This window comes from Delphinapterus leucas, chromosome 8 (genome assembly GCF_059928025.1).
Source record: "Delphinapterus leucas isolate spDelLeu-1000000601 "Yukka" chromosome 8, BTC_Dleu_Yukka2, whole genome shotgun sequence".
Classification (NCBI taxonomy): domain Eukaryota; kingdom Metazoa; phylum Chordata; class Mammalia; order Artiodactyla; family Monodontidae; genus Delphinapterus; species Delphinapterus leucas.
The window spans coordinates 4,579,071-4,591,299 of NC_143136.1; the positions used below are offsets into that span (position 1 = coordinate 4,579,071).

General features: G+C 40.2%; 1 protein-coding gene across 1 annotated transcript in view; it reads left to right on the forward strand.

The window, feature by feature from the left end:
- DRC11 (dynein regulatory complex subunit 11) overlaps positions 1 to 12,229 on the forward strand; it is a 169,403-nt gene that overhangs the window by 29,512 nt on the left and 127,662 nt on the right. Inside the window, exon 6 of the mRNA XM_022568051.3 lies at positions 9,106 to 9,311. Within this exon, the coding sequence (XP_022423759.1) occupies positions 9,106 to 9,311 (206 nt within the window). The remainder of the gene's footprint in view (positions 1 to 9,105; positions 9,312 to 12,229) is intronic.

Genomic DNA, 12,229 nt, shown 5'->3' on the forward strand with positions numbered 1-12,229 from the left:
TTGTGGCATCCTAAAATAAAGATTTACCGTAACTGTAGTATGAGCAGAGGGCAAAAGAAAACCATCAGCGGGCTTCCCTGGTGGTGCAGTGGTTAAGAATCCTCCTGCCAATGCAGGGGACGTGGGTTTGATCCCTGGTCCGGGAAGATCCCACATGCCATGGGGCAACTAAGCCCGTGCACCACAACTACTGAGCCTGCACTCTAGAGCCGACGAGCCACAACTACTGAGCCCACATGCTGCAACTACTGAAGCCCACGGGCCTAGAGCCTACGCTCCACAACAAGAGAAGACACCGCAATGAGAAGCCCGTGCACCGCAACGAAGAATAGCCCCCGCTCGCCGCAACTAGAAGAAGCCCGCCTGCAGCAATGAAGACCCAACACAGCCAAAAATTAAATGAATAAATAAATAAATTTTTAAAAATTAAAAAAAAAAAAGAAAACCATCGGCCCTGACTCTCCCCACAACTTTTTTTCACTTCTTGCTGGGTTCTTCTTTCTGAGTAGATGTGTTTATATAAACACAGATATACAAGTATAGATATATTACTGTGAAATGAAATGGTGAAACAAAAGAGCTTATTTTTATAAACTAGGGAACGTCCACGCACACGCACATGCACACGCATGCACACGATCTTAAAATGGACCAACCGAAGAGCAGTTTACTCCACAGCATGAGGCATTCCACGTGTAAAATTAGCGCAGGAAGCGCACGGCACGAGCCCATGGGCTGATGGGGCGGCTCTGAGTGCTCCCTAATGATGACCAACCGGGGGCTGCATGGAGCTGATTAATCTCTGCACTGACCACGGCGGTCATTTGTTGGAATAGACCCTCTCCCTTCCCCTCACTGCTCCATCCTCGCCTTAAGTGACTACAATACCCCTAAGACCATGAGCTCCTCCAGGAAGTTGCCAGCATTAAATCACTTATTTGCAAGGGGATTTGTGACTGATAAATTGAACAGATTGTCATTTGGACAAATGTCCATTTTATCTTACTAATTTGACCAAGGATTTTTAAAGGCAAAGTCCATCAAACATTAGATAAGCATTTTAAGTTAATGGACCATAGAGTCCTATTTCTCCACAAACCCAGGAGTCATCATCTTATGTCCTATTTTTACAGCAACATCAATTATTAATATGTATATTTTTGCTGACAGAGGACCTTGCTATAAACTTAGGTTTCGTTAACCAGTTCTGGGTCATTAACTGTGGAAAGCTTGTAAATATAATGGTTTATTCACATGGGAAGCCTTCATTAAGATGCATTATTCTACAGCTGATGTATTTCCGTATATAGTATATTATTGTGTTCTCTATTTCCCTTTAATATTCGTAATTTATTTTTCAATGAGTTGCTGTCTATGTGGTGAGTTAACAAATTTGAATGCCGTATGAACAAAGTTGCTAAACAGGAAAAAGATGTTGTAGCCCAAAGGAAAAGCTACTCATTAACATAAGAATCTAAATATATTATAACCTTTAAATTCAAAAGCAACTAGCGAAAGAAGCTACAAATGACCCCAAATGTATTTTTGTCAGAGAAAGTCTATCTCAAGCAACACGCATGAATACACACATATTAACAGCCCAGCGTGGTGTAATAGGAGAAACACAGACCCGGAGGAATCCAGAAACCTTATTGCCAGCTTCTTCATTCACATAGGATGGCTTGGGAGAGTCATTAAGTGATGGACCTCAGTCCCCATCTGTTCAATGGGATAATCAGGTCCTTACTTCTGTCTCAAAAGATGGATGTAACATCAGTAAAGAAATGTAGAGAAGGAAGGTGTGGGACAGAGTGCCATGCCAATTACAAAAAATCTGATGAGCGCTGGGAGACTTCTGTTTCACTCGTAGACCATGGACGTGTTATGAAGTTGGCTAAACACTTTGGGTAGAGCTTTGCCAGGACACCAGTCAGAGTTGCCTACTCATTAATTCACTTTTAGGGATTCAAAGGGGAAAAGGCCCAGCTAAAATATAGTTTGTATGTGTGAATCTATGAAAAAAATATGCTATGATTTACCATAAGAACAAAGTAGTGGGGGGATTTCATATGATTCACTGATAAAAAATCATAATATTAAAGCAAGACTTCAAGACAATTTTACACGTTCATCAGAGACAAAGAAATTTGGGTCATTTGTAGCAGAGATGCATTTGAACATCTTCACGAAAACAATGGACTTCAGGGTAGTCATTGGAGAGATCAGATAAAAATCTCTGTGTTAGTTATAAACTTCTATTTCATAACACTAGGAATGTAAGACATTTCCTGAAAAATATGAGAATTGGATACTTCTTTAAATGATTAAATAAAGGGATTTCTTATCTCTTTATTTTGACACAAAGTAGATAATATAAAGTCATGGCTTTGAGCACTTACATCTTGAGTCAATTTAGATCACTGGCTTTTAACATTGTTCTTTAAAATGATTCTGTAATTCTCATTCTAGGTCCACTTTCAAAGTCATTTTAGGGGTTTTTCCCTATCAAGAGTTGTACATTCTCACGTTCTCATTATACTAAACTTAGACAGTTTGCTTAGTTTGTTACACATTCTAATACATATTTTTATCAAGTATTATATGTGTGATTTTCTTTTCATTTTTTTTCCCCTGGCTTTATGTCATTAAGTGGATGCTGTATTCTGACAGCATCTCAATTGTGGATTCAAGTAGAGAAGTCACAAACCAAAACAATGGTCACATTCCCACCAACAGTGCAAGAGGGTTCCCTTTTCTCCACACCCTCTCCAGCATTTGTTGTTTGTAGATTTCCGATGATGCCCATTCTAACAGGTGTGAGGTGATACCTCATTGTAGTTTTGATTTGCATTTCTCTAATAATCAGTGATGTTGAGCAGCTTTTCATGTGCTTCTTGGCCATCTGTATGTCTTCTTTGGAGAAAAGTCTATTTAGGTCTTCTACCCCTTTTTTGATTGGGTGGGTTGTTTGTTTTTTTAATATTCAGCTGCATGAGCTGTTTATATATTTTGGAGATTAATCCTTTGTCCATTGATTCGTTAGCAAATATTTTCTCCCATTCTGAGGGTTGTCTTTTTGTCTTGTTTATAGTTTCCTTTGCTGTGCAAAAGCTTTTAAGTTTCATTAGGTCCCATTTGTATATTTTTGTTTTTATTTCCATTACTTTAGGAGGTGGGTCAAAAAAGATCTTGCTGTGAATCATGTCAAAGATTGTTCTTCCTATGTTTTCCTCTAAGAGTTTTATAGTGTCTCGTCTTACATTTAGGTCTTTAATCCATTTTGAGTTTATTTTTGTGTATGGTGTTAGGGAGTGCTCTAATTTCATTCTTTGACATGCAGCTGTCCAATTTTCCCAGCACCACTTGTTGAAGAGACTGTGTTTTCTCCATTGTATATTCTTGCCTCCTTTGTCATAGATTAGTTGACCATAGGTCATAAATCAAGCCTTAGGAAATTGAAATTGTATCTAGCATCTTTTCCAACACAACGCTATGAGATTAGAAATAAATTACAGGGGAAAAAATGTAAAAAACACAAACACATGGAGACTAAACAATACATTACTAAATAACCAAGAGATCACTGAAGAAATCAAAGAGGAAATCAAAAATACCTAGAGACAAATGACAACAAAAACACAACAATACAAAACCTATGGGATGCAGCAAAAGCAGTTCTAAGAGGGAAGTTTATAGCAATACAATCCTACTTCAAGAAACAAGAAAAATCTCAAATAAACAATCTAACCTTACACCTAAAGGAACTAGAGAAAGAAGAACAAACAAAACCCAAAGTTAGTAGAAGAAAAGAAATCATAAAGATCAGAGCAGAAATAAACAGAAACAAAGAAAACAATAGCAAAGATCAATAAAAGCTGGTTCTTTGAGAAGATAAACAAAATTGATAAACCATTAGCCAGACTCATCAAGAAAAAAAGGGAGAAGACTCAAAAATCAGTAGAATTAGAAATGAAAAAGGAGAAGTAACAACTGACACTGCAGAAATACAAAGGCTCATGAGAGATTACTACAAGCAACTATGTGCCAATAAAATGGACAACCTGGAAGAAATGGACAAATTCTTAGAAAAGCATAACCTTCTGAGACTGAACTAGGAAGCAATAGAAAATATAAACAGACCAATCACAAGCACTGAAATTGAGACTGATTAAAAATCTTCCAGCAAACAAAAGTCCAGGACCAGATCGCTTCACAGGTGAATTCTATCAAACATTTAGAGAAGAGCTAACACCCATCCTTCTCAAACTCTTCCAAAAAATTGCAGAGGGAGGAACAGTGCCAAACTCATTCTACAAGGCCACCATCACCCTGATACCAAAACCAGACAAAGATACTACAAAAAAAGAAAATTACAGACCAATATCACTGATGAACATAGATGCAAAAATCCTCAACAAAATACTAGCAAACAGAGTCCAGCAACACATTAAAAACATCATACACCATGATCAAGTGGGATTTATCCCAGGGATGCAAGGATTCTTCAATATATGCAAATCAATCAATGTGATACACCATATTAACAAACTGAAGAATAAAAACCATATGATCATCTCAACAGATACAGAAAAAGCTTTTGACAAAATTCAACACCCATTTATGATAAAAACTCTCCAGAACGTGGGCATAGAGGGAACCTACGTCAACATAATAAAGGCCATATATGACAAACCCCCAGCAAACATCATTCTCAATGGTGAAAAACTGAAAGCATTTCCTCTAAGGTCAGGAACAAGACAAGGATGTCCACTCTCACCACTATTATTTAACATAGTTTTGGAAGTCCTAGCCATGGCAATCAGAGAAGACGAAGAAATAAAAGGAATACTTGGAAAAGAAGAAGTAAAACTGTCACTGTTTGCAGATGACATGATACTATACATAGATAATCCTAAAGATGCCACCAGAAAACTACTAGAGCTAATCAATGAATTTGTTAAAAGTTGCAGGATACAAAATTAATGCACAGAAATCTCTTGCATTCCTATACACTAACAACGAAAGATCAGAAAGAGAAATTAAGGAAACAGTCCCTCTTCTTTTTCTTTATCATCATCATTTTAGGCTTTGCAGGCCACATGGTCCCTGTCCCAACTATTCAGTGTGGCCGTTGTAGTGTGTAAGCCACCATAGACAGCATGTAAATGAATGGGCATGGCTGCATTCCAATAAAACTTTACTTACGAAAATAAGCAGTGGGCCAGGTTTGACTCGTGTGCTATAGGTTACCAAACCTTTTTCTAGAGCAGTTAGTTTTTCCTCAAACCTGGATATTATCAGAATCACTTGAAGACTTTCCTAAACTACTAGTTTCTTGCTTCTTCCTCACCCCCAGGATGGAACTGGGAATCCATATTTTTTTTACTGCTTTTCAGAATTTTGAGGAAAAACGTGAACTTGGAAAAAAAAACTCACTGGTATATTTGAAGATGTGTTGCATCTAAAATAATTTCCCTGAACAAAGTGACTACTAAAAACAAGAAAGGAGCAAATATAAAATAAGAAGGAATTTCAGGAAGATAAGAGCATGCTCAAAAAAGCAAAACAATAATAACCCCTCTAAAATTCTAAATAGATCCAAATAATAAATGGACATAACTGAAAGCCAAATTAATTGTGAAAGGTAACGATAGAGAAATCTTCTGTAACATAGTGCGAGCAAGTAAAGGAGAGATGGAAAATACAAGAGAAAAGGTCAGATCAGTCTGGTGCTCTGCCATTTATGTAATATTTGTTGCAGGGAGAAAAATGGAGAAAAAGAAATAATAGAAGGAAAATTTACAGAGGAGAAGACATAATTCTTTATACTGAAAGGACCCACTAAATGGAGAATATGATGAATGAAGAAATGCTCACACCTAGATTCATTTTGATAAACTTTGAAAAGACGAAGTGTAAAGCATCATAAGAGCAGAATAGCTTTACCTACAAAGGAACAATCATCAAATTTCCAACAAGCTGGTCGCTGGCAGCTCTGCCCATTAGAAGAAGTATCCTCCAGGGTAGCTACTAAGCTGCCATTCAAGTGGGAAGGGCCAAGTGAGGACATGTTAGAAATGCAAGTACTTAGAATATTTATGGCTGACCATATCCGGTCTGAAAGTTACACTCAAGGACATGCTTCACAACCTAAATGTCCATCGACAGATGAATGGTTAAAGAAGATGTGCCACATATATACAATGGAATATTACTCAGCCAGAAAAAGGAACGAAACTGTGTCATTTGCAGAGATGTGGATGGACCTAGAAACTGTCCTACAGATTGAAGTAAGTCAGAAAGAGAAAAAACAAGTACCATATGCGAACGCATATATATGGAATCTAAAAGAAACGTACTGAAGAACCTAGTGGCAGGGCAGGAATAAAGATGCAGATGTAGAGAACGGACCTGAGGACATGGGGCGGGGGAAGGGAAAGCTGGGATGAAGTGAGAGAGTAGCATAGACATATATACACTACCAAACGTAAGGTAGATAGCTAGTGGGAAGCAGCCGCATAGCACAGGGAGATCAGCTCGGTGCTTTGTGACCACCTAGAGGGGTGGGATAGGGAGGGTGGGAGGGAGGGAGACGCAAGAGGGAAGAGATATGGGAACATATGTATATGTATAACTGATTCACTTTGTTATAAAGCAGAAACTAACACACCATTGTAAAGCAATTATACTCCAATAAAGATGTAAAAAAAGAAAAAAAAAGAACAGTGAGACCAATAGCTCCCTCCCTCTGCTTGGCTCTAGCAGCCACACTTACACCTCTTCAGGAGCAGATGGGAGGATCTCTGTCTGCAGAAACCAGCTCAAAAGAAAGAAATTTGGGTACTGATACTCAGATACCTCCAATAAAGCAGCTCTGACCTCACCAGTCAGCAACTCCCCTACACAGGTTCCAAACAGCTCTGGGAGCCTCCCTCCTAAATAAGCGTGAACCACAAAGGGTCACCAGTCACTTAGGAAAGACAGAGACCCAACAGAAAAGAAATTGGAGGGAAAAAAAGAGCTGTAAAATAAAACATAAAAAACAAAATTCTAAAAGTAATAACCTTATGGAAATAAAATAGGATTATCGAATCCAGAAATTAGAACAAAATTCCCCAAAACAGGAGAATCAAAGAACAGTTGAAGTGCTGCTGAAGAGTTCAAATATAATAATAGAAACTTCAAAAAATAAAGTTGAAAGAAAAAATTAAGAAAATCTCCTAGAAAATAGCAAAATGACAAAGAGATGGATGAGGGATACGTGTAAAGAAAATTGCAGGAGTTCTGAGAAGAAAAGAACTAAGAAAACAGAGGAAGGTAATTGTAAAGGAACAGTAACCAAAAAAATCCTTGTAACAAAAGGATATGGATTTTCAGATTTAAAATGGTCCCTGGCTTTAGTTAGGTTGTATCCATACCTTGGCTATTGTGAATAATGCTGCAGTGAACAGGGGGGTGCAGATATCTTTTTAAGATCTTGATTTCATTTCCTTTGGATATATACCCAGAAGTGGGATTGCTGGATCATACGGTAGTTCTATTTTTAATTTTTTGAGGAGCCTCCATGGTGTTTTCTATAGTGCCTGCACCAGTTTACATTCCCACCGACAGTGTACAAGGGTTTCGATTTCTCCACATCCATGCCCAACACTTGTCATCTTTTCTCTACTTGATACTAGCCATCCTTTGCTGAATCAGACTATAGTTTTTGGATTCTGGAAGAGTATTTCCTCAGTTTTGTGTGCTATTCACAGTGTAGGTGACACAGACACGACACACTTTTATGTTTATCTGCATTATTATTTTCTCTACCACTTTATTAAGTCTATACAATCAAATCACAATAGTAAATCAAGCCCTCATTTGTAGCATTTGCTAATTTCGACGGTGTAAGTATTCCTATAGCCAACTGCAAGCTGCTAACCTGAATGAACACAGGAAGGTACGCACAGAAGTGACAGCATTATTACAGTATTTTCACCTTAGAGATACAACAGACATAATGACATCAAGAGCATAGATGACAATAAAATCCAGTAAAAATAATTATGAAGCAGTGAGTTTTTGGTATCAGTAACTTGCGTTGTTAACATAATTTAATCCTAAATTTATATAATTTAGCATTTTAAAATAACTGTGCCTAACAGCAAGCTTGCAAAATTTCTGAAAATCTGTCAACTGGATCTCATGAGTCGTTACAGGCTGGCTCCAGCACACCACTGAATTTGTCCTTAATTTGCTAACTTACCTGGGCTGAATCTCTGAACTCCTTAGAGCTCAGGATCTTTAGCTCATACCTATGATTCCCATGTGTGTTCTTCTTCTCCAAGTCCCTTTTAGTTCTTTCCATCCAAACCCACAAGGTAGCACTTTTACAGATCATTTGACATCGTTCCCTACTGTGACGGACATTACTCTTATCCCGCCAACCTCATTTCTTGAGCGGTTCTAAAGAACAGGAATTATGTCTCAAAGTGACTTTGTATTTTCGGTGACCACAACCCTCCACATGTTGCTGGACCAGTGCTGAGCATTTGGTGGGCGTTCTACAGCTAGACGTTGTTGCCTTTCTGATCAGCAGATGTGGAGAGAGAACATTCTGACAATAAGATGTAATAGCGTGAATGTCTGGAGTCAGCTGAGAATTTCCTGCTCTGGAGGGTCTTTAACAATACAGGGGATGTTTTCAGAGTTGGTTTTGGTGTCATTTTTCTTGAAATCAGAACACCCAAACTCTTTTCATCAATTCTTGCTTCATTTACTTTCTAATGCTATGTTCTTTCCTCTCCCACTAACCAAGAAGATTTGGAAAACTTTACCTTCTGTAACTTGAATGATTTTTTTGAATGATTTACCGAATAAGCATTTTTGAAACTAATTACCAGTTTCTGGGAAATAGTACAGAGTGATCCCATACTTCCTCCCCATGGTTGTGAATTACTCCTTCAAGCCCTCCTGCAAGATCTGATTCTGTTGTTCTGTCTGTATTTCTTAATGGGTCTTTGGTAGAACACCATTGAAGATATGACATATTTCATTATTGTCTAAAATTTTTCACCGCTCTGTAACCTTTATGATCTCAAACCTTTTGGCTTATATTTTCAGAACCCGCCTCCTTTGTTTAATGAAGTCAGTGCTGCATTAATCCAGGCTGACAGGGTGACCCACCTGCGGGATGAGGTGCAGGTAAAGCATGAGGAGGAATACAGAGATGCCTTGGTTACAATCAAGGATGACTTGAAACTAATAGAAGGTCCCAACATCAAGGAGAACCTCCAAGATGAGATCCGGCGTTGGTTCATCGAATGCAGGTGAGTGTAGGACATCTATCCTGACAGTCTCTTCTGTGGTGGTTGATATTCTTGTATGTTTTTAAGCACAGAAACATGTTGAGATAGATTCATGTGGTTTTCTGGCTTCATTTTAGAAAAGTAGAATGTGAAGGCTAAGAATTTAGGAACTAATTCTTTTTTTTAATGAAATTGCTTTTGTTCCTGTTTTTAAATACAGTCTGTATAATACCTCTCTAGCCACATGAAATTGAACATCATGGGTGGATGACACAGCCCCAAGATGGTAAGCTTTCACGGGCCAGGTCTGTCTGAAATCCGAGGGGTCCGGCCACAAGCAATTCACGCTGCCCTTCCTCCTGGGATGTGACCCGAACTGTATGAGGCTCCGCGGCCTCAGTCACGCTCCTTCCCTGTCACAGTCCCTTGGAGCAGCTGCTGACTCTGGGACCTGATGCCTGGTCCCCAGGCCTCGCATGAGATGACGGGAAGGCAGCAGTTCTGGGGACAAGGCCTTGTGTATATTAAGACCTTCTTGTATTAAGGGCCTGCCTATATTAAGGGTCTTCTTTGATGCTCTTAAGTGAAATGTTAAGCAATTTAAAACTTGTTTTCAAAAGGTGGTTTTTGTTTACAAAAGATGTGCTCCTTTATTAGAGAAGTACAGTAGCACAAACACTTAAAGAACACAGTACAAGTTTCCACACAGCAGAACAAACGCTTTGTAGGCAACCCAGTTGGAGCAGCTTTAAAATCTATTTCAAGGGCTTCCCTGGTGGCGCAGTGGTTGAGAGTCCGCCTGCCGATGCAGGGGACACGGGTTCGTGCCCCGGTCCGGGAAGATCCCACATGCCGCAGAGTGGCTGGGCCCGTGAGCCATGGCCGCTGAGCCTGCGCGTCCGGAGCCTGTGCTCCGCAAAGGGAGAGGCCGCAGCAGTGAGAGGCCCGCGTACCGCAAAAAAAAATCTATTTCAAGAGGGGAAGGAAAGAGAGCAAATTGTGTGATCAGTCCCAGGGCCATGGAAGCAGACTCGCCACCTGTTTTCTTTGGTGGGTATTGTGCTGTACCACATTAGGTTCAGAGACACTCAGATTCCAACTTTGATGAGCTCCTCAGGACCAGGGAATTTAACTTGTTGGCAATAGAAAACCAAACTCCTTCTCAAAACATTACATTAAAAGATGTTTATGTCTGTGGTAGGCAGCCTCCCACATGGCCTCTGCCGACCCCACCTCTTCCTCTGGTAATGTCCTCCCTTTGAGTGTGATGTAGACCTAGAACTTCACTTCTAAAGAAAAATATATGGGGAACTTCCCTGGTGGACCCGTGGTTAAGACTCTGCGCTTCCACTGCAGGAGGCACAGGTTCAGTCCCTGGTCGGGGAACTAAGATCCCACGTGCTACGCAGTGCAACCAAAAAAAAAAGAATATGGCAGGGGACTTCCCTGGTAGTCCAGTGGTAAAGAATCCACCTTACAATGCAGGGGACGCGAGTTCGATCCCTGGGCAGGGAACTAAGATGCCACATGCCGTGGGGCAACTAAGCACGCATGCCACAACTAATGAGCTCACGTGCCTCAACTACAGAGCCCACGCGCCCTGGAGCCCTCGCGCCACAACTAGAGAAGAGAAAACCCGCACACCACAACTAGAGAGAAGCCCAAGCACTGCAATGAAAGATCCCTTGTGCTTCAATGAATATCTTGCATGCCACAACTAAGACCCGACAGAGCAAAAAATAAATAAAATAAATAAATAAATAATAAAAATAAATAAATCTTAAGAAAACAAATATGGCAAAAGCGGTGGGGTGGCACTGCCATCTTGCTTGCCTCTCGCCCCCCTCACTTGCTTTCACCCCTGGCTCTGAGAGGGGTCAGCTGCTGCCCAGCAGAGGGGCCCCGTGGAAGGAATGGAGGGAGGTTTCTGGTGACAGCCAGCAAGCAACTTGGGCCTCCTTCCAGCCTGAGAAGAGCTGAATCTTGTCCACAGCCGCATGCGTGAACTGGAAGGGCATTCTCCCCAAGGCAAGCCTTCAGATGAGGCTGCGGCCCCAGCCAACACTGTTTGCAGCCTCGTGGGAGACCCTGAGGCAGAGATACTCACGTGAGCCACATCTAGTTCCCTATCCACAGAAACAGTGACACAATAAACATGTGTTGTTTCGGTCACTAAGTGTTGGGGTGACTTAGCATGCAGCAACAGATGTCTAACGTACATCAGTTATTTTACAATAATTCAGAAAAACTTGAACAATCACAGGCTTCTCTTGTGTTAATTCTGTATGGGATTCGAACATGCTGTCTCCTCAATGATACTTAAATTTTATAACAAAGTTTCTTCAGGAATGTTTGATATAACAGTTACATGCTTTTGATTGGGGAGTTCTGTCCTTTATTATATAAATAGGGCTTTTAAATAGTTATGGTTTTTTAAAATTCAAAATTGATTAATTTTGTGAGCTTTTCTCTTTATATCGTATTTATCAGGGATATTTTATTGCCAAACGGGATATTTTAAATGAAAGGAATATTTTAAAATGAGGAATTTGACACTGTATTAATTCTATACTGATAACTGATAATAATAAAGAGATAGAGTAAAGATGCTAATAGGGAGGGAGATATTTATATATGCATATATCCCCTCTTCACTTTATCAGCTTCCTCCTTACTTTTTTTTTTTTTTTTTTTTTTTTGCGGTACGCGGACCTCTCACTGTTGTAGCCTCCCCCATTGCGGAGCACAGGCTCTGGACGCGCAGGCTCAGCGGCCATGGCTCACGGGCCCAGCCGCTCCATGGCATGTGGGATCTTCCCCAACTGGGACACGAACCCACATCCCCTGCATCGGCAGGCGGACTCTCAACCACTGTGCCACCAGGGAAGCCCCCTCCTTACTTTTAATTCTGGTGATGGCTTCATGGAGACATAAGATAT